Source organism: Capra hircus, chromosome 12, assembly GCF_001704415.2.
Source record: "Capra hircus breed San Clemente chromosome 12, ASM170441v1, whole genome shotgun sequence".
Taxonomy (NCBI): Eukaryota; Metazoa; Chordata; class Mammalia; order Artiodactyla; family Bovidae; genus Capra; species Capra hircus.
The window spans coordinates 65415496-65438839 of record NC_030819.1 but is presented as its reverse complement, the minus strand read 5'-3'; the positions used below and the strand labels follow the sequence as shown (position 1 = coordinate 65438839).

The 23344-nt window shown below is 44.4% G+C and overlaps 1 protein-coding gene across 1 annotated transcript in view; it reads left to right on the top strand.

Moving 5' to 3' along the window:
* WDFY2 (WD repeat and FYVE domain containing 2) overlaps positions 1 to 22576 on the top strand; it is a 178140-nt gene extending 155564 nt beyond the window's left edge. Inside the window, exons 8-12 of the mRNA XM_018056705.1 lie at positions 12085 to 12190; positions 16900 to 17001; positions 17853 to 17983; positions 20031 to 20139; positions 21509 to 22576. Of these exons, the coding sequence (XP_017912194.1) occupies positions 12085 to 12190; positions 16900 to 17001; positions 17853 to 17983; positions 20031 to 20139; positions 21509 to 21538 (478 nt within the window). The 3' untranslated portion in view covers positions 21539 to 22576. The remainder of the gene's footprint in view (positions 1 to 12084; positions 12191 to 16899; positions 17002 to 17852; positions 17984 to 20030; positions 20140 to 21508) is intronic.

The window sequence follows — 23344 nt, the reverse complement described above, 5'->3', positions numbered from 1 at the left end:
GTGGGTTGCCATTCCCTTCTCGAGGGCATCTTCCCCACTCAGGGACTGACCCCGAGTCTCCTGTGTCTCCTGCATTGTCAGGCAGGTCCTTTACCTCTGTGCCACCTGGGAAGCCTTGTCTCACAACACACGGTTATTATTTAATCTGCCAAGAAATTCCTGCAACTTGGGCTCCTTCAGAGAAATGAAATACAGGCTTAGAATGAAGGTCAGTAATGCTTGTTGGACTCATTCAGATTAGCTCATAACTAGCTTTATTTTTACGCAGTGGTTCATAAAGACTGCTGGCAGGGTGAGGGTCAGTTCTCACCGCCAGCATTTCTGGGTGTGGCATGTCCTCAGGCAGCACGTGCTGGGGAACCTTACAGTTGGGTAAGAAAGGAAAAGGCTATCAGGTGGAGATAGAGTCTCTCAGTCCTGGAAGAATGAAACCTAAACGAATAGGTCTTCCAGTTTCTAAGACATGGTGGCTTGGACTTTGAGAAAATGAAGCCGACTATCCTTGGAGTCCTCCCTGACGTCCATCCTGGAGTCCACCCTGATAGGATATCACACCTTGGTGCAGCGGGCAGGCTGGTGAGATCCAGAGCTGCCAGGCAGAAGTGCCTTGAACAGGAAAGGGAAGGCCTTGGGTGTTTACTTAATTTAAATTTAGTAATAAGGTGAAGTGTGTGAGGGGCTCCTTGTCACCGGTCGCCTCAGAGGGGTTACCCTGTTGTCACCGAAGCAGGCGAGCTGAGCTTCGTCAGTGTCACTGACTTCACTCTGTGAGAGCGGGTCTGACACCTGAGCCGGGGGGAGGGGAGCGCTGGAACCACTGGCAGGAGGGGGATGGGGTTCACAGAGAAGGGGCCAGGACGTGCGGCAGGAAGGATAAGGCCCACGTTCACAGCATCCATTCCTTTGCCCTGAAAATTGACCACTGGATTCATGTTCAGTGGTTCTTGTGTTCGAGTAGCACCCAATATTTTGTCAAGGAGTTTTCAAAACACACAGACACCTCAGTTTAATCTTATAATAACCCTGTGAAAGAGGGAGGTCGGATACCTTTTTTTTTAAAATGAGAATATTGAGCTTGTGGGCTTCCCAGGTGGTGCTAATGGCAAATAGCCCATCTGCCAATGCAGGAGACATGAGACAGATTTGATCCCTGGGTCGGGAAGATCCCCTGGAGGAGGGCATGGCAACCCACTCCAGTTTTCTTGCCTGGAGAATCCCATGGACAGAGGAGCCTGGCGGGCTACAGTCCATAGGGTCACAAAGAGTCGGACACGACTGAGGTGGCTTACCACACATGCACGAATAGAACTTCCATCCTCAAAGACCCCAAAGCTGGTAGCTTAGGACTCCCAGATCAGTCCAGTGGAGAAGGCTTCTGGAACCTTCTTTGTAGTCTGTGCTAGGCCCTGGGGGGCGGGGGAGTGAACATTGAATAACATACGGTCCCCATCTTGCCCCACGGTGTTCTCTGTCACCCTTCTACTTCAGAAGGCAAAGACTTTCTGTTTAGGTCTGAGGCTGCCCCTTGCTCTCCTACAATTCCTCATTTCCCTACCTTCCCTCAGGGTGACCGTTGGCTGCCTGAGTTCCCGTTCATGGACCAAATCCTTGCGTTCGGGCACTGGGGAGAGCAGACGGAACCTGAGGCCCCCCGCCCCTTGTGGTGGGGAGACTCCCTTCCCCTCTTCCAGAAATGTCCAGCCGTGGTGTGGAGGGGCAGCTCCCTGTGGCTTCCGTCCCGAGTTCTGAGCTTTCACACCATCCTTCCGTGGGGAAACGTGACATTTATGTAGCCAGTTTGATTTGATGTGTAAAAATCCCATCAAAGCAGAGAGAGCTTAGGCACAAGTAAGTGATTGATGACAGTGAAAATGTCTCCAAGTCCAAGGGAAAAAAGCTAAGAAAGTATACTTCTCTAGCACAGTATTATCTGCATTTGAAGCATTTTGGTACTTGTACTTCCTGGAGCAAGTGAAACATGAATTATGTGCAAGCTCTGTGGAAAGGAGGCAGAGACAAGGTTTTCCACTTTCAGGGACCAGTTACAATTTTTTGAGAATCAGTTACCAGTTAGATGGATGTGATCAGAGCATAAACCTGGACATGTATTGTCCCAGGCCCACTTTATCAAATCTGATCAGGAGACTTGGACTTTTTATATTCTTCCATAGTAGCTATCATTTCATGACCAGCTTTATGGTCACATTTTTTCATTCTAATAGTGTTTTCCTAGGTCTCTGAGACTTGCTAGCAATTTAATTGAGTGGTAACTTGATTTGAAGCACATGTAAGGAACTTGCCTGGCGGTTCAGTAATTAAGACTCCATGCTTCCAATGCAAGGGGCCTGGGTTCAGTCTGTGGTCAGGGAACTAAGATCCCACATGCTATGAGGCCAAGAAATAAATTTAATAAAGTTCCTTCATAACAGTGAGCCAACACTGGAGGCTAGACCGTGTGTTAAGCAGCTTTTAAAAAATGTGTATGTATGCTCCGTCATGTCCAACTCTTTGCGACCCCATGGACTGTAGCCCACCAGGCTCCTCTGTCCTTGGGATTCTCCAGGCAAGAATACTGGAGTGGGTTGCCATTTCCTTCTCCAGGGGATCGTCCCAACCCACAGATCGAACCTGCGTCTCTTATGTCTCCTGTGTTGGCAGGCAGGTCCTTTTGCCAGCTGAGTCACCAGGGTTAATAAAATTAAAACGAAGCAGAGGCAAAGGTCTGCGTGGTCCCTTGTGGTGGATTTCCCCACCAAGACTGGGATACACAGGCTGCCTGAGGCTCTGTCATAGCCACGACCCGTGGCACACACGGCCTGTGTCTTTACGTCCTCTTTCCACAATCCCAGCTCAGGGTTTCTCTTTTCCTACTCTTATCACGAGGAAGACTTTTGTTATCAGCCTTCTCAAATTCTTTTGGTAAAGCAATAGGCAATTCATCAATAAATGTGCACTGGGAGGATTTGTGCTTTTCTCTTGTATTGAAGTCATGTTAGGAAGTAACATTCTCGCCTTCAGCTTCTTCTGGGTTTGGGGGAGGAGATCAAGGATGAATACGTATGAAAGCTTTCTCTCCATGCCCATTTGAGATTTAGAAGTGCTTCTCACTGTCAACCGTGGAGAGTTATTAGGGGCAATGGAAAGAGATGTCTTTTCTATTTTTAACTATTTAGCTAAACACATAATAGATCAAAGTATTAACAACTAGTGTTCTCATAGGGAAAAAAAAACGTTCTCACAGAGGGTAGAGTTCTCTCCTCTGTATAGAGTGGTGACTGAGAACGACCTCAGAGCAGGCCAGGCTGGGTATGAGACAGCTCTTCAGCTGCAGGCTCTGTAGGCTTGGACAAGGCACCTCATCTCTCTGACCCTCAGTTTCCTCATCTCTAACATAAGTGTAATATGAACAAAAAGCCCTCAAAGGTTGTCAAAAACCATAAATAAGATAATGCATGTAAAATAATCAGCACAAGATTAAGGGGATATTAGTGACTTGTTAACAGCATTCTCGTTAAGAAAAATGATAATAATCCATAAATCAAGCTTCCAGATAAGATGACTGTTTCTCTCTGATTGTGGTAGTGGTGGTTTAGTTGCTAAGTCTTGTCCAACTCTTGCGACCCCATGGACTGTAGCCAGCCAGGCTCCTCTGTCCATGGGATTCTCCAGGCAAGAATGCTGGAGTAGATTGCCATTTCCTTCTCCAGGGGATCTTTCCGACCCAGGAATCAAACCCGGGTCTCCTGCATTGCAGGCAGATTCTGTACCAACTGAGCTATGAAGGAAGCCCCCCAATTGTTGCATTTCCAATAGAAATACTGCCACGTGCGCCTGCTCCCTCTTTGCCTGATACGGTCAGCCGATGTTCACTTAGCTCTGTCTACAGACCAGACTTTGAATTGGGCTCTTAGGACCCAAAGGTGACTAAGAAAAACATCCCCTGCTCCTCTTGAGCTGTGCTGGATATATGAAAACAAGGGAAAGGTGGACAGTTTGCCGTTGCACTGGAAAGTAGGTAGCCTCTTGATCTGAATCTCAGGAGATGAATAGATTCTCAGAGTTCTTAGGATCAGGAGGTGTTACCCAGACAGAACTGCAGGAACTCAGGACAGTGTTTTCAGGTATCCTGGAGGCCTCTCAGGTGTGACTTGCTCCCCGACCTCCCCTGCTCCTTGGTGGCAATTGCGCTTTAGGTGGTTTAGTCGCTCAGTTGTGTCCGACTCTTTGCGACCCCATGGACTGCATGTAGCCCTCCAGGCTCATCTGTGCATGGAATTCTCCAGGCAAGAATACTGGAGCGGGTAGCCATTCCCTTCTCCATGGGATCTTCGCAACCCCGGGATCCCGAACCCGAGAGTCTTGCCTTGGCGAGCAGGTTCTTTACTGACTGAGTCACCAGGGAAGCCACCCCTCTGGTCCTTGGAGGTGTGGGAAACTCATGAAGGTGGGAATTTCCAACCTAAGAGCCTGAGATTTCTGGAAGTAGGTGCAGAGCTGATTAGATTTCACCAAGTGGGCTGAGACTTTCCATTCTTTGGACAGTTTCATTTGTTTGTTATTCAGTTAAGCACCATCCCCTACTCTTCCGGGATGGAAGAGGACCTAAGCTGACATTTAGGTAGATGTTAGCCTGTGTCTGAAAATCTGCTCCTGTAGAGAATAGGAAGGCTTTGCTACCCTTTTCTCTTAAGAAGCACTGGACACAGGACCAGCTTCATGGGCATGTGACCTATGCAGGCGCACAAGGCCTCATGATTAAAGCGGCCCCACCCTTGGTTTAATGCTCTGCTGTCATTATCTTGTAATTCTTTTTTTTTTTCTTTAACAAAGTGGGGTCTTTATACGCTCATAAGAGCATTTGCAGTGCAGTCCACGGAATGCTCATTGATTAAATAATAACCAGTTTTAAGATGCTTTCTAGTATAAATGCTACCATGATGCCAGATGAAACATAAGTGCAAGAGGAAGGTATCTTTCACTGTTTTATCACCCTGGATCTGTAAACCTGGGAATGTTTCCTCATCTTGTTTTTAACTGCAAGGTGGTTGTATTTTGAATCCTTAAATCAAGAAGCCCTGGAGCAGCTTTATTACAAGGCTTGGGATCCAGCATTCATCATTGTGTTCTTCTGTGTTGGAATATTAACAGGACTGGAGTCCCATAAATTATGTATCTCTTGCTGAATGTTGCTGCCAGCTATGAGTGGCAAAGCAGTTCCTTCTGTAGCTTATTTGGTTTTGCAAGATCATTGATATGTATCAAGGCGCCTTAACAAATGAATTGTAGTTCAGATCACTGGGTGGTTATGAGTCTGTTCAACTAGATGGATTTTCCTTCTTGCCCCTGAATGTCACAATGGCATCAGTCCATACCCTGAAATGTATGAAGCATTAATCACAACCAGGAGAGATAGAAAATTGACTTTGTTTTTTAGTGAAAGACTTTATATTAGTTATTAATTAGTAAAGGAACTAGTAAGATGTTACAGCCAGTTCAAAGGGAAATTCAAAGAGTAGAAACATGAAGAGGCAATGGAGAGTGCTGAAATGCATTTGTATTTTCACAGCTGACTTCTTCCATGGCAAGAGCCGGGCATGGGGATTCATTGCATCTTCACTGGATAAGATTCATTTGCAATACTGTCAATTTCCTACAGTTTACAGAGTTATAAAATAGCACAGTTAAAGATAATGACTCTGACTCCCACAGAGGCAGAAAACACAGAAGGATGTATCACATTACACCTGATATTCCATTGAAAAAGATACCCAATAATCTCTTTTTACTCATTTCCAAGTTTTTGATCTGAGAGATCCTCCCCTCTTCTCACCTACAATCATAAGATTATTCCTGGTCACAGAAAAACAGCTGGCCTCAAAGTTTGACCTCACCATTTACATTGGTGCAGTATTAATTAACCTGTAGGCCATCTTAGTTGGCTTTGCAAATATGGAGCTGTATGGTATTAAGCAACTATTAAGCCCATGAAATTTACAAAAGTTTTTATAAGGAATCTTGGATTGGGCTTTTCAGAGCCTCTGTTATCTGCTATTCCACGGCTAGGTGGGCTGCCGTCTATGGGGTCTCACAGACTCGGACACGACTGAAGTGACTTAGCAACAGGAAAACAAGCCCAAGAAAATCACCAGTTTTCATCTATAATACTTATAACTTTGGTTGAATTCTTTGAGATTTTCAACATTTGCTAGTTTCCTGGCCTGGTAGCTTTCTTAACACCTGTAATACCAGGACCCTGCAAACCAGGTACAGGTCCAGTTTTCCTTTCAGGAAGCAGGACCACTTCCCAAGGCACTGGCTCCCTTAGTTGCTAAAGAGGCTACTCATAACTGATTCAGTGCACACCATTCTCTCATACGACACTGTAGGTAAGGGCTTGGTTGCCCAATGATATCCTGTGGATAGATTCTAATTAAACTGTGAAATAACTATATTGCCATGAAATCAAGGTGATTCAGTAACGGTTTCTGAATTCTGGGGGGTTTCTGAGAATTGGATATTATTCTTAAATTTTTAGATTTAGCTTACCAAAGCAGACTTTACTAAATTGTAGGTTTGAGACAGCCTAAAAAGTAAGAGAAAAGGCATCCTCATAGATCAAAAAAGTAGAATGTTAAAACAACAGCAACAGTTTTCTAGACAAGTTAACGCCAGTAAAATTTCCCTCTTCAGTTCATTTGGTCCTGTGATGTTAATTCTTGTTCTGCTGGGTGTTGGTTTAGCAGTCTGCATTTGTAAATCCATCTACATCCAGACTAAAAAGAGTCCTGAAATCCAAGGAAATCCTGACTTCAACCCACTATCCCAGTGCATCTGTAAAGCCATCTACTTCCAGACTAAAAAAAGTCCTGAAATCCAAGGAAATCCTGACTCAGTCCACTATCCCAGTTTACAGACTATCTAAGTTACATCAGTCTAGTATTCTTTGCCTAAGAATCTTTAAAATGCTAGTATTTAAAAGTACCTGGGGCATAGAATCGTTTTCCACGAAACTCTGAGATTGTCCCTTGTGGCCTGTAGCTTGTGACAAAGCCTTCAGGCAAGCATCAGAATAATACAAATTTACCTGTAGATTATAGAAACTTAATGGATAATTTTTTACTGAGATAAATGATATCAGAATTGAGAAGAGTGAAATTCTCTATTGATATTCCCTACATAACTATTTCCTGAGCAATTGATCAGTGTTTTCCCTGAAGGTAAAAGCATCTTATGGACAGTGGAAGCATTGTATAAAGCTCTAGGGTCTTGGCATGTAATATACAATCTCAGAAATATATTAATAATCTTTTAGCCATACTGACTTAACCTAGGGAAGACTAAGCATCTTCTCTGATCTGACAACTCTTCCTATGCAACTCTTTAAATAGTAACACAGTAAACAAATGTGATTTTTTTTTTTTAATACCATCTCTATTTTTATGAGGCAGAGGAAACAGATCCGTAATTTTCCAGAACCCCTCTAGGAAATCTCAAAGATAGTTTTAGGTGTAAAAAAATATCCTAAACTATTTTTTCCCCCAAAATATAGGGCTCAACCTGGGAAGGCAAAATCAAAATTATTGTCAGAGAGTACTTATCTTTAGATACTTAGGATAGCACAGGTGCCTAAAAAACAATACTTGGCTATCTATATAATCAGAGTAACAGGAAGACTTGGGAAATAAATACAGAAAGCAATACAGTCTTAAAGAATGTAGCTCTTTTTACAAATGAGGGCCCTTGTTCTTCTTTTCATTCCTTAAATAATCAAGAACTTTTCAAATCAGCATAAAGCTCTGAAAAGGATTTTGGTGAGACAAAATCTCTGCTAGCTAGGCAGATTCCATAGAAGGTAAGGAATATCCTTTTGCATTGTATGCAAGGCATTAATCAGCAAACTAAGGAAGCAAGCCATCAAAACCAAGGGAACTATACCAAGATTTTAATGTATTTTGCAGCTTTTTTTTTTTTTTTAAGACTCCCAAGTATTATAAACCAAAGCAAGCAAAATTCACTTTCCATGTTTTGTCCTTTATTTTTCTCTTTGATATTCTGGAACAAATTTATATTTTACTTTAAAATTGCCTTTTTCATTCAAGCTCTCTCAAAAGTATAAAATGGAGTTTTCCAGAGGCTACATGAGTAACATAATGCCCACAGAAAGAGATGAGTGTCTGGCTCTCTCCTACTAAGCCAGACATTAGAAAGACTTGCATAGATATTAAACAGTGCCATTTTGCCTTCAAAATATTTTGTTTTGGAAAATACATTTTTCCCAAAACATATGTTATTTGGTTAAAAGGGAATGAATTCATCATTGCTGTTTTCAGATGGATCAATAGTTTAAAAATTTCTCAGATTGATTTCAAGTATATTGATAGTTGTTGTTCGGTTGCCAAGTCGTGTCCAACTCTTTGAGACTCCACAGACTGCAGCATGCCAGGCTTCCCTGTCCCTCACCGTCTCCCAGAGTTTGCCCAAGCTGATGTCCACTGAATCAGTGATGCCATCCACCCAACTCACCCTCTGTCGCCCTCTTCTCCTTCTGCCTTCAGTCTTTCCCAGCATCAGGGTCTTTTCTAATGAGCTGGCTCTTCATATCAGGTGGCCAGTTATATTGGTAGTTACCATCAGGCCACTTTTATTGATAGTTACCACTCACTTAAACTAAAGCTCTTTGGTGTCCTCAAATAAGACTTGAGAATGTAAAGGGGTCCTGAGACTAAAAAGTTTGAGAACCACTGCTTTAAAACTACTCTTTCGTTTTTTTTCCCTCCCCAAAACAAAAACACAGACACGGTTGTATTTCCTTCTCATTATTGCACCTGGCACCATCTCAGTCACTCATTTTAATTCTAATAGTTAACCAAAGCAGCTAACTTATTTTGTAGAGAAGACTGGGAGGACAGAGGATATGGATAATTGAGAACTTTCCATCATAGGGAGCATCTTAGCACAGCCCACGAAACGTGACGTCAGCTTCTACTGCAACGTACGTCACTTTTACATCCCTCTAAAGTGGTAAAAGAGAGGAACATGTTCATTTGACAGGACTCATCTAAGTTATGTTGGGCTTCCCAGCTGGCGCAGTGGTAAAGAATCCCCCTGCCAGTGCAAAATATGCAGGAGATAGGGGTTCGATCCCAGGGTTGGGAAATAGGTAATGGCAACCTGCTCCAGTATTCTTGCCTGGAAAATTCCATGGACAGAGAAGCCTGGCAGGGCAACAGTCCATGGGGTCAAAAAGAGTTGGACATGACTGAGCAGACACGTGCCTAAGTTACAGTCTCTCTATAGCACATAAAAATAAGCAAACATGTATAATCTTAAATATTATGCTGTACAGTCGAAATTTCAGTAACTTATTTAGAAATGATCAAGACTTCCCTGGTGGTTCAGTGGTTAAGAATCCACCTTCTAAAGCAGTGGACACGAGTTCAAGCCCTGGTCAGGGAACTAAGATCCCACATGCCAAGGGTCTACTGAGCCCTCAAGCCACAACTGGAGAGAAGTCTGAATGCTGCAAGGAAAGATTCTGAATACCCTAAGGCCCGATGCAGCCAAAAATAAATAGATTAATTTTTTAAAAAAAGAAAGAAATTATCCACTGTAGGTATCTAGTGACATCAATTAGCTCAACTTACTATGATTCCATTGTAAATTACCCAAAGATCTTGGGGAATTATCTTTAAGTTGGTATGCTACAAAACATAACTGTTATGTAAAGTTTATGAGAAAAATTATTTAATTGAACACGCTTGTTTTTCATAATCTTAAATATTATATAGGCATAATGTTAGCTTATTTGACCATTTATCCTATATAAATTTAGAAGAAATCAACCCAAGTAAAGCAAAATGTACATTTGCATTATATTTAACATTAATAAAGCCAGAAAAAGACCTGGCTGTGTTTTGAAACTCATCACTCTAGTCATTTGCCAAAGATTTAACGTTAGTTTTGTGAACTTGGGAGTCTTAAAATATCACTGAGTTAGTATCTTCTATAAAATAATTTTTATTTTTAAGCCTAGTAAATTTAAAGCTTTAGAGGTTTAATTTCCTTATTTTCTGTGAAGTTCAGGAATATTCAATTTATATAAACATTTGCTTATCTTTATAAGCAAGTGCTTATAATTAACAGATACCATAATCTAATTTATTGACACCTTCAGAAATAGGAAAGCATTCCATACACAAGAGGTAAACACCCCCTGAATTTCAGACACAGACACACAGAGCTCAACAGCTTCAGTCCTACAACTGGAGGCACAAGTCAAAACTAAACACAAACACACACACACACACAATCACCAATCCAGATTTCACAGAGTTATTCTCCTTCCCAGTGAGCACAGAATTCTCAATTAATTAGAGCTCAAAACAGAAGAACATTCAAACAAAAACAGCCAAGAAACCAGACTCCCCATTCTTTCTCTCCCAAGATGGAGTAGATCTCTGTCATCTTTTGGTGGTGGTCACTAAATTGTCAAACCCTTAAACTGGATTCCCCACCAAGAGGGTATAACTTGTCAGCCATGTACCAACCAGAAAGAAAAATAAGACACAACCTGAAGAAAGAGGGCGTGAGAACTAGAGAGAGACACTCAGTGAACTCAAGTCTGTTGCTGCTGTGGATTCACCCTGGAGCCGTGCTGGCACCTCGCATCCCAGGAAGCACAGGTTACCTGGCTCCATCAGGTGCCCGATGACCTTACAAATGTAACATGAACAGATGGCACAGATGTTAATTAATTGATCAATTAAGGAACCAGTAAGATTATAAGCAGTTCAACAGCTTTTTTCCTTAAGTGTTGGTAATTGACAGAGACCGCCTCTTCTTGGGGCCTTAGCATCTCACATGAGCATTTTTAAAATTTGAACTATGGTTGATTTACCATGTTGTGTTAGTTTTAGATATACAGCAAAGTGATCCAGTTATACATACGTATATTTGTTGTTGTTTAGTCGATAAGTTGTGTTCCACTCTTTTGCAACCCCGTGGACTGTAGCCCACCAGGCTCCTCTGCCCGCAAGATTTCCCTGGCAAGAATACTGGAGTGGGTTGCCTTTTCCTTCTCCAGAGGATCTTCCCAACCCAGGGATCAAAGCAGCATCTCCTGTGTTGGCCAGCAGGTTCTTTACCACTGAACCACTGCTGCTGCTGCTGCTGCTAAGTCGCTTCAGTCATGTCCAACTCTGTGCGACCCCATAGATGGCAGCCCACCAGGCTCCCCCGTCCCTGGGATTCTCCAGGCAAGAACACTGGAGTGGGTTCCCATTTCCTTCTCCAGTACATGGAAGTGAAAAGTGAAAGTGAAGTTGCTCAGTCGTGTCTGACTCTTAGTGACCCCAAGGACTGCAGCCTACCAGGCTCCTCCGCCCACGGGACTCTCCAGGCAAGAACACTGGAGTGGGGTGCCACTGCCTTCTTTGACTGAATCACTAGGGAAGCACACACATATATATATATATTCCATGTGCTATACAGTAAATCTTTGCTGTTTATTTTATATGTAGTGGTGTGTATCTGCTAATCCCATAATCAATATAAGCAATATTTTCTTAGTCAGTGTCCCAAGGCCAAAGAAATGAAAGCAAAATAAGCAAATGGACCTACTCAAATTTACAAGCTTTTGCACAGTAAAGGAAACCATCGACAAAATGGAAGCACAACCTATGGAACGGGAGAAATTTGCAAAAGATGCACTCAACAGAGGCTTCATTTCCCAAATATACAAACACCTCAGACAATGCAACATCAGAAAACAAACAACCCAATCCAAAAAAATGGCAGGAGACCTAAGTAAGCATTTCTCCAGAGAAGACCTACAGATGGCCAACAGGCACATGAGAAGATGTTGAGCATCGCTAATTATTGGACGAGCGTTTTGACTCATTCTAAATGTTGCAGATCTCAAGTGCTCTCCCGACGTTAGCATGCGGACCATTCCATTCCAGCCTCCAAGGTCTGCTCTTGGGCGGCACTCAGGGGTGGGCCTGCCCGAGACTCACCGCCAGGCTTCCTGCCCTGGGGGCTCTCCCTGCCCTCGGGAACTGTCACTGACTCTTGCTTCTTCGGCAGTGACAAAGTCCAGGCCCTGTCCTATGCCCAGCACACGCGGCAGCTCATCTCCTGTGGCGGTGACGGTGGCATCGTGGTCTGGAACATGGACGTGGAGAGGCAGGAGGTAGGTTCACAGAAGGCTCGAGCCACCCTTCCATGGCCACCAGGCTGGGCTCTGCACCTCCGACTGCTGAGGAACGCCTCAGCCTCCCCTCCTGCTCACCTTTCTTTTTTTGGTTGTGCTTTTCCCTAGTTGCGTCTAGCTGGGGCTGCTCTCTGCTTGCGTGCGGGCTTCTCTTGCGGAGCGCGGGCTTTCGGGCACTCAGGCTTCAGTAGCTGCGGCACCGGAGCTCCAGAGCACAGGCCCGTGGTTGTGGTGCACACAGGGGCTGAGTTGCTGCGCCGCATGCGGGAGGTTCCCAGACTGGGGATCGAACCCCTGTCTCCGGCATGGGCAGGCAGATTCTTTACCACTGAACCACCAGGGAAGCCCACTTTTTTCTTTGAGAAAACCATGAAAATAAGACATGTTATTTCAGAAAATCAGAAAAACAATAATAGTAAAATAAAATACAATTCTAGTATGAAAGGAGCTTCCTTTTATAAGCCCCTCACAAAGCAACACATAATACTCACACAGTGGAGATTCATAAGAAGACTGAGACTAAGCTGTTCAGACTTCAGTTGCACGATTTACAAGTTCAGAGGACAAGAAACATCTATTTTCAGGTAATACAGCCCTTTGGTTTAAAGTGCACTATGAAAGCAGACAGCTTGGCACTTTATGTTATTGGGGGAAATGGTGGCTGGTGTGTGAGAAGTGGTATTTGATGAAGAATCCTAGTTTGGTATTAATAGAAATATTAGAAATAATTTTTTGTGCTTATGAGTCATATTCTAAACAGTTATCCAGATGTAAATACACACATTGTCATTTTTAAGCATTTAAGTTTTGTCATAACATTCTTTTTTCTTTTTTTTTCATTTACTATCTACACACTTACAGAACATAAATTTTGCCAATTTAACCATAACATTCTTTTTTCAGTGAACTTGCTTTTTCATCATTCAGCATCATAACAGCTGGTTTGTTTACTGAACGTCCCCTTTGACAAGTACTTTGAAGTTAACCATTTTCTCATTTCCCTAGAATAATGCTGGGCAAATTTTCCCTTTGACCATGTGTGTTCTAATCTGTGTCCTCGCAGGATACAAGAATTAGAAGAGCAACACTTTAAAAATTAGACAAAGGCCATTTCCCAGCTTCTTTCCACAGCTTCATCCCAGTCTCATTTCAAGAGAGTCGTTGCCGTTACCCACAATGCCGTGCCTTTCAAATGCCAGTAATTAAATGCTTAAGAAGATTAAAGCTGATTTGCTCAAACAGTAAATCCACAGGAGTTCTATTAGTAACTAATTAAAATGATCCTTTCAGTCAGGAAGTGGGGAATTGTGGGATATTACTTTTGAAAATACGATTTGGCCCTATTGGCATAAAGACAGCGTGTGCCAGCCAGGCACACACTGTGACTGTGAGGGACAGTCACACCGGTGTGTCCAGGCTTCTTCCCAGGCCTGACTGACCAGACCCCGCTGCGCACACAGCCTCCACCCTCGATAGACAGAAGTCCAAGGAGGATACCAGTGCACTCTCCAGAGAAGGAAACCAGGCGGTTGGTCAGTGGGCAGTTCTTGGAGCTGGCTAGACATGCCGGCTTTTGACAGTGATGCCTTTTGATATGCAGATATACGGGCACTTGGTACTTGTAAATCTTCGCGAGTGATTTAAAGCTCTAACTGGGCGGTGGCGAGGGTTGCATCCATCTTTCGCAAGTGTCATATATGATAAACGTGCAGCCTCCCAGGTGGATCCGTGGGGCTGCTTTCCAGCTGTGGCAGGTGCCATGCGGCGCTCAGCTTGGGAAGCCTGAGACGGAATGAAACTGTCCCTGCCCTGAAGGGCTGGTAGCCTTTCTGGAAGAAAAGACGTGGAGGGGAAAGCTTCAGAAAACGATTCGATGGTATAAATAAATCAACCACAGTTGATAGGGGTTAGAGCATCAGAGCTGGGGCTTGTCACCATCAGCTCACATTCCAGCGAAGGGTTTGTGGCAGGAGAGAGTGAGTGCACCCTGACCAAGACGAAACACAGGAGTGGTCGCGTGCAGAGCAATGGATGCAGAGCGGATGGGGTGGCAGCCCAGAGGGTGGGCAGGCGGGAGAAGGCCTTGAGTGGCTGAACACAGATCTGTTTGACATCTTGATGTAGGTTAAACGTGTGTTTATACATTTAACGAAATCTGATTTTTCACAATTTTACTATTTTTTTAAGTATACCTAATGCATGTTCTTTGTAGAAAAATTACAGTGCTCCTTAACAAAGAAAATGTCAGTTACTCAGGGTTGTTGCTGAGTCGCTAAGTCATATCCCATGCTATTGCAACCCCATGGACTGTAACCTGCCCAGGCTCCTCTGTCCATGGGATTTCCCAGGCAAGAATACTGCAGTGGGTTGCCATTTCCTTCTCCAGGGAATCTTCCCCACCCAGAGACTGAAGAATCTAGTGAATTCTTTACAGCTTGGCCACCGGGGAAGCCCATCCATGATGTTACCACCCAGAAATTTCACTCTTCACATACTGGCAAACATCCCTTCTTACATTTTTTTCTGCAGATACACGTTAGATTTTTCTTTTTTTGACAAAAAAGAGAATCATACTACACATGCTGATTTCCCACCCCCCCCCCGCCTTTTCAGAGCCCTACTCTCAGCTCCCTCCTCTTGGACACCCACTAACGTATTTTATACACATTCTAAACCTGCATGCTTCCTTGTAAAACATGGGTGTGTGTGTGTGTTTTGTAAATCTTCCTTATTTTCCCACATCATAACTGTTCAGAAAAATCACAACATAGATAAGTCTTTTAGGGTTAAACTGTTGTCTTCAGCTAAGAAACTATGTATTATTTTATTGATCTGTCTTTACATGAATTAGGGCATGAAAATTACCAGGCAAGTTGAAACTTACTTCTTTCCCTGAGGTGTTTTGTTTTTTTTTTAATGTGTTATCATTCTTTCTGTACCCTTGTCACTGCACTCTGCATTTTTAATTTTTTCGGTCATGCCGTACAGCTTGTGGGATTTTACTTCCCTATCAGGGATATGACTCAGGCCCCCTGCATTGGAAGCTTAGAGTCTTAACTAGTGGACCACCAGGGAAGTCCCTTTTCTTCAGTTTTAATAAATAAACTTTCTTAAAATGTCACCTTTTTACTTTCTTTTTTTTTTCTCCTGAGAAAATATATAGCTTTAGGTTTGTGTCTGCTTAAAGCTAGGGGAGAACTTCCCCAGGTTCAATGCCTGGTCCTGGAAGATTCCACATGCCATGGAATCTTGTGCCACAAGCCCATGTGCCACAACTATTGAGTCTGCGCTCTAGGGCTGGTGCAGAGAAGAGAGTGGCACCCCACTCCAGTACTCTTGCCTGGAAAACCCCATGGACGGAGGAGCCTGGAAGGCTGCAGTCCATGGGGTCGCTAAGAATCAGACTCGACTGAGCGACTTCACTTTCACTTTTCACTTTCATGCATTGGAGAAGGAAATGGCAACCCACTCCAGTGTTCTTGCCTGGAGAATCCCAGGGACGGGGGAGCCTGGTGGGCTGCCATCTCTCGGGTCACACAGAGTCGGACACGACTGAAGCGACTTAGCAGCAGCAGGGCTGGTGAGTTACAACTACTGAAGCCCTAGAGTCCATGGTCAGCAACAAGAGAGCGGCCCCTGCTTGCTGCAACTAGAGGAAGCCTGCGCAAAGCAATGAAGACCCAGTGCACCCAAAAACAAAGTAAATTTTTACAAAAGAATATAAGGATTCTTTTTAAAATAAAAAATAAAGGCAGGGAAATGGACTAACCCTGCTGACTCTGACATGACAGCAGACTAGTGCTTCTCTGAGCACCCACTGTGGTCGGGTCCTGTCCCCCCAGCACATGTAGCTGCATGCCAGTGTAATAAGCAGATGCATATAATTGTACACAGTCAGAGAGAATATAGTTGCATATGATCAGAGTACGAGATAATTGCATATGATCAGAGACTATGAGATAAAGTCCTAAACCAACATAGCTGTCTGTGGTGTGGCCCCTACATCCAACCCCTCCAGCCTCAGCCCTTTACACCCTCTCCCACCCCCAGCCCTTCTCTCCCCACCCCTACACTGTGCTCCAGCCATCCTGCCCCTCTCTCAGCCCCATGTGCCTTGGTCTCCATCCCCAGATCTCAGCTTGTTATCATTTGTCAGAGATAAGTCCTGAACCCCAGCCTAGATCATCCTGTTCTCAGAGCTCTCTGCGCTTCTTTCTCTGACCTTTGATCCTTCTGTTTCAAATAATGAAAATGAAAGTGAAGTCGCTCAGTCGAGTCAGACTCTTTGCAACCCCATGGACTGTAGCCTACCAGGCTTCTCCGTCCATGGGATTTTCCAGGCAAGAGTACTGGAGTGGGGTGCCATTTCCTTCTCCAGGAGATCGTCCCGACCCAGGGATTGAACCCGGGTCTCCCGCATTCCACCAAGGAAGTTAACTACTATTAATATGATTATCATGTTTCATCTTCCCTGTTAAATTATAAGCTCCATGATGTTAAATTCTTTTTCTTCCCCACTACATCCCCAGGACCTGACACGTCACGAGGCATTCAGTAAATATTTTCTAAATGATTGAGAAATCACGTGTTTCTCAGGGACACACCCTGACTGCGTAAGTGTCAGCAGTGTCGATGCTTCCACGATCCTCACTTCTCACTGTCACCTGTTGTGTGTTTTGTTTGGCAAGACCCCTGAGTGGTTGGACAGTGATTCCTGCCAGAAGTGCGACCAGCCTTTTTTCTGGAACTTCAAGCAAATGTGGGACAGTAAGAAAATTGGCCTGAGACAGGTGGGTGATATGCTTGCTTCATCAAAACGTTATCACCTAGAAATAACTTTACCTTGTGACCTTGTGAAGAAATAACACCCTTGGGTGGGAGCTGTGATGGGGCTAAGTTATTCTCTTGGAGTCGCTTATGCCGAATTTATTCCCTTTCTCTACTGAAGCTCATTCCTACTGGATTTAGCTTCTGTAGTGACTTGTTCCCAGTAGTTAAGAGATATGATTTTAGAATTCTAGTGGCATCTAGTGAAATATACCTTAAAATTAGAGAGGCCGAGCTTAGCTCAAATGGTACCAAACCATGAAATTATGTAAGTGATACTTATTTCTCTTTAATTTCATTTTCGTTCCTTCCATCTTGGTTTTAGTTATTTAGATCTACTTATAAGAGCATTTTCAGCCTGATTCTATGGTTGGGTTTGGTCTGCCCCCCGGGGAAATCAAATGCCAGTCCCCCAGCTTGAGCACGGCCAACATGTAGACAGTGAATTGAGCCTGGTTTCATCCCAGTTCTTCACGGAACAGTGTGATCTCTGGAGGTGGCACTTCCTCCGTAAACCCTGTGCACACCCAACACCCTTAAGATAACCCGACTGCTGGAGGTTCACATTGATGATAACTGGAAAGGACCAAGACTGGGGAAAGGGGCGCTTGGGGCCGTGGCACAATCAGATTTACTTCCTAAACAGTCCTCATTCTGAGTAAACAGAATCCAAACAGAAGAGCCTCTGGCTCGCGCTTCCAGTGCGCTGGGGGCCTCCCGCTGAGCATTCGCACCTGGGGCTGTGGGTCACGCCTGGGCGTTCCTGGCCCGCGGAGACGCGCAGGCGCAGTGAGCACGTCTTCTCTCCCTCCAGCACCACTGCCGCAAGTGCGGGAAGGCGGTCTGCGGCAAGTGCAGCTCCAAGCGCTCCCCGATCCCGCTGATGGGCTTCGAGTTTGAAGTGAGGGTGTGTGACAGCTGCCACGAGGCCATCACAGACGAGGAGTAAGTCACAGCAGCCTGCGGAAATGTCGAGGTCAAGGGGCGAGTGCGGTCCGAGCGCTGCACCGAGCCCCGCGGCCATGGATAATGGCACCCTGGCTCCTGGTGGCTTCCAATACGGACCGTGGCAGGTGGGCAAAGCCCTCCTTTCCACCAGGAGGTGGTGTCCCCTTGTGAGGCAGGAGAGAGTGCAGCGCTGAGAAATCATCTCTGCGCTGGTGTCAATCCCAGGGGTGTGTGCATTGAAAATAGATATTCTTGGAGCAAATTCTCTGCCTGCTAATTTACTGGAGAATTGCCCGGGAATACAGGAGCCTGAGCTTCACTGTTAGACCCAGTTGGTATCTTTGCATTAGTGAATAAGCCCACGGGCTCCAGAGGTTTTATTTTCCAGAAAGAGCCAAGTCTCTTCTCCTAAGAGTCTTGTACCACCAGTTGTCCAGCTGCAGAATCTTGCTGGTTGGCCTTGCCCAATAACCCAGAACCTGAGATTACAGTGCTGTTTTTTTGGTGGGGGGTGGGGGGTGGGGGTGGGGGGGTGGGGGATGCAGATCCATGTTGCCTTTTTCTTTTCTTTCTTTAAAATTTAAAATTTTAAAAAGTTTTCTTGGCCATGCTGCACAGCATGTGGGTTATTAGTTTCCCAGCCAAGTATGGAACCCTCACCTCTCCCATTGGATGCTCAGATTTTTAACCACTGGACTGCCAGGAAAGACCCCATGTTATCTTTTTAATGTTAGCTGTTGCAAACTGCCCTCCATGTAAACAGAGTGTTCTTCACCAAATGTCCCTTTTAGTGAATTAGAATCTCATAGGGGACTTGTCTGCCCAATTCTCACCACCACCCCTCATATAATGTAGTAAAATCATTTAAAGTACTAGATGGATGTCCTAAAAGCTGCATATAAATAGAAACATATTTCAGATGCACTCAAGGAGGTCAGCATTTAGAGGAAATTCTTGGCAAGTTAATAAAACAAAACATTCTTTTGCAGATAACCCTCCTGTTGATGTATATGTTTTTTATTCATATTTAGTCACAGCAAATATAAATTAAGATGCCCTTGCATAAGTAAGCATTTATGTTCACTGATTATTTTCTGCTCATCGTATGTGATGGAATTAATAAAAGAGTGCTTCTCATTAAATTAAGGAGCTGCAAGAGACTTTAGGGATATTCCCGTTGAATTCTTCATTAAAGACACAGATCCAGAGGGTCTAAGTGACTACAGATTAAACCTAATTCCTTAATTCTAAATATTTTAAAGCAGTCATCATTTTTAGGATACTGAAGATCTGTTCTCCAGATTGAGCAATTAACAGCTGTCTTCAGAGAGCCCACTGCTGAGGAGTGGGAACTTGAAACATGATTAGAAAACTGCAGCCTAATCCCCTATGTTGCTGTCCCACATCACTGGTTCTTCTGCCTCTTCCCTGTGGGTGCATTTTGCATTGCCTCTAGAGCATCTAGGCAGTTACCAGCTTTCTTACTAAAAGAATGCAAGTCTTAAAAAAATAAAAAGCAAGTAACAGTGTTTGTTTATATATTGTTTTACTTGTTAAAGCATTAGAATGCCAAAGAAAAACCTGAGTCTGCACTTATACCAGGGTAAAGAAGAGAAAAAATAATAGCCCTTAGATGAAAGCGATAGTATCTTAGGCATTTTAACGAGTGTGCCTTTTTTAAAATGAAATAGACCAAAGTAGACTTTTATCAGCAAGTCCTTCTGAGATCAAACTTAGCAAAAGCACAGTGGGTTATTTTAAAGATTTGTTAATAGCACGGGTGGAGAATCTCAGACTCAATCAGAGCAACAAATTTCTCCAAAAGGTTTCTAAAGAAATTTCATCATCTCTTGACCATTTTGGACCATCTAAGAATCCTTTCACTCTTTTCATCCCCAGGGAATAAAAGTAGCTCTGAGGAGCATCTCTAACCGTGAGGTCGTTTGAGCCATTTGGCTAAAAATTAGAGCTTACTGTCACTCTAGATCTTCTTCATTTATATACTCTGCCTTTCACTTCTGGAAACTTCCTCTGCTCCCTCCAGACGCGCGCCCACCGCGACCTTCCACGACAGTAAACATAACATCGTGCACGTGCACTTCGACGCGACCAGAGGATGGTTACTGACTTCGGGAACTGACAAGGTTATTAAGGTAGGACGCCATCGTATTTCCGGAGCTTTCTGTCTTTGCTGTGGTTCAGTCACTCAGTCGTGTCCAACTCTTTGGGACCCAGTGGACTGCCGCCCACCAGGCTTCCCTGTCCTTCACCATCTCCCAGGGCTTGCTCAGACTCATGACCATCGAGTTGGTCCACTTCCATCTTTGGCCCTAAGTAAATGTACAGAAGCATCAAGACGATGTGAGGTGAGCTCAGAAACTTTCTCTTAAAGCTTCCCCTGAGCAATGAGAACCCACTACACACCACGTATAGTCACTGGCTATACTTGCCAAAATGAGACCTGGCCCTCCCCTCAAAGGAACTGCTAGTCTGCTGGGGACATACTCTTAAGAAGACAGTTAATTATTATTAACATGTTATTAACATGTTAATTATTATTAACAATTATTAACATGTTCAGCAGCCAAAGAGTGAAACAGACAAGTTACTGGGAGAGTTCAGGGGAGGAAGATGGTGCTACTGGCCTTGGCTTCGTGAGGACAGTAGATTTTGAGCCAAGCATTGGATAAGCCAACAAGTAATAAACAAGATCTTTTCCCAGTGAGACCAGTTAATCCAGGAGCAGTCCTCCAGGCCCTCTCCAAGATCTGTGCTAGGCCACGTGGATTCCCTGCCCGGGCCAAAGCCCGGACCAAAGAGGCCATGCCCACATCATTCATTCTCTGAGGCTCCCAGTGGCAGAGGCTCGCCTGGTTCACTGAGCCCAACTTCCTGGGCCTCTTCTGGTTCCTTTGTGGAGGCAACCGCAGGATAAGGTGGTTTGAATAACCCTCTTTGGAAGCCACCAGTCTTATGTGACTTTTTAAAGTAAATTCTGGGCACCTCGGTTCCTTTATTTTTGAAATCGAGACATCTCGTAGAACTGTTTGGAAGATGAGATGAGATACGGAAAGGACACATCTGGCTACCCGTTTGTTGCCTTATAGTGTTACTTCCCTTCTTCCTTGAATAAATCTCATCTGCCTTTATTCTCCATCAGCTGGATTAAAACTTCCAGCTGCCTTTGTCCTGTTTTTGAGGGTTATGTTGAACTTTTTGATGGAAGTACTACCGTATAGATTTATCCATGACGCTCATATAGTACTCAGTTCCTTGTTAAGTTAAAAACTGCACTTGAATTCAGTTACAAGGACTCCTTATACACTTTATATGGCTCCTCAACCCAGCTGAATGGCAGTTCATCAGTGCACAGTCACTCAGTCGTGTCCCACTCTTTGCAACTTCCCCGTGGACTGTAGCCCACCAGGCTCCCCCATGCCGGGGATTTTCCAGGCAAGAATACGGAAGTGGGTTGCCGTTTCCTTCTCCAGGTGTTGATCAGAGATCTTTTTCTTCTTACAGTTGTGGGATATGACCCCAGTCGTGTCTTGATGCCCCTTCCAGGCGCCAGAAAGACAGAATTTACTCAAGAAACGGTTGTTCTAACCCCAGTCTCGACTGGAGCAGTAAAGCAGATGTGTGAGTGGCGGGAGAGAAGCCGCAAAGCTGAGCTGAGAGCTGAGCTTGCGCGTCGCCTGCACATGTGGCGGTGAGCGGTCAGTGAGCTCTTGTGAGGGAACTCTTTCAACTTGTTCATACAATATAAAAAGAGGATATTTTTTTAACAAATGGTTTATACAGTCTGGCTCTGCTCCCTTGGTTTGAGTATACCGAAAACTCAGTGTGGGGTGTTTTCAGTTTTATATTGGTCAACACTTGGTTTTAGCTGTTTCTTTGTGTCGGAGAAACGAGAAGTGTATAACTATTCAGGGTATTTGGGGTCGTTGTGAAGTAGTTTCCGTGTTTCTCTCCCTTGGGCACATATCCTATGGTCTGCATCTTCCCCCCGCTCAGCTTCCTCCACTGTCCCCCAGAGTGAGTATATTCACAATTTATTTGCAGTGTTTGCTTTCGTAGGAATCCCTTTCCGTTGAGAGATCTAGATAACCATCCTTGTGGTTTTCCCAGCTGATTTCTTAAATTGCCCGAAGGGTGATCCATTTGTAATGTCTAGATCTTAAGAGAGTGGAAATGACCTTATGTTTCTGCCTCAGTTTTTCTCTTTCCCACATTAAAAAAAGAGAAAAAAAAATTGCTGTGAGAAAGCCACTCTCAGCCACGGAAGTAGATTATCAAACTCAGATCTTCAACTCTCAGTGCCTGGATCCTTCCTAACTCAGTGGGAGCTTTCTGAGCCTTTTGGGTTTTAGTTTTATTGACACTGCTCTCCTTCGCTCTTGATATTAAAAACAAGCAAAACGGAACAACAAAACCCTGTGTCCTTCAAGAAGAGTGTCTTTGAGATCTGTGGTTCTGTGTGGCATCACCTCTGAACTTGAACATGTTCGTTGCTGTGAGGTTGCATGCTGCTTTATTCCTCACTGTCTGTATTTGCTTCCCCTTTCAAAACCAGATATTTAAAGATTTTTATCTTCGTGTATTTCATCAGAACACTTTGCAGGCTTTAATACTGCAACTGCGTGATCTGAGACATAAAAGGTACTCAGGCCTACAGCTCATGCTGTGTGTTCCAGTTGGGAATGTACAGAAAAGAGGGGGAGGGGAGGCTTTAGGAAATGAACCTGAAGAACCTTGATTTTAAGGGAATCCAATCAACTTGATAAACTGAGATATTCTTGTGTGTAGAGACCCCATTTGGGACACTTATTTTCAACCTGTAAAAGTAGAATTTAAACGAGCAGCAGGCATGTCCTTTGTGCCCACCTCCTTCTCAGCACTTTACCGGGACCACCTCATTCATCCCTCACCCGTCAGGAGCATCAGGGGACCCCTGAGTCCTTGGGGTTCACACGGTTACACAAAGCCTTGCAGATCCACAGGCCAATGACTTGCCCTTCCCTTTGTGAGCCCTACCTCCGCAGGGTCTTGTCCTCTGCTGACTTGACAATTGAGGGTGGTCATAGTTTCTCCCCTCGCGATCATTCATTACTTTTCTAACTGGGAGAAGGACTCCCAACCAGACTGGGATAACCGCTCCCCCCACCGCCACCCCAACACTGACCAGCTGTGCTTCCTGGTGACAGGCCTCCTCGAGATGGTTCTGCTGCTGCAGCTTTGGGGCACAGGACAGTGGGTGTGCCCCGTGCAGCCATGGTGCAGGACAGCCATGACCTGGGAAATCAGGGCAGATCAGCCCACGTGACCATACTCTGAGGCTGTGGACACAGACACTGCACC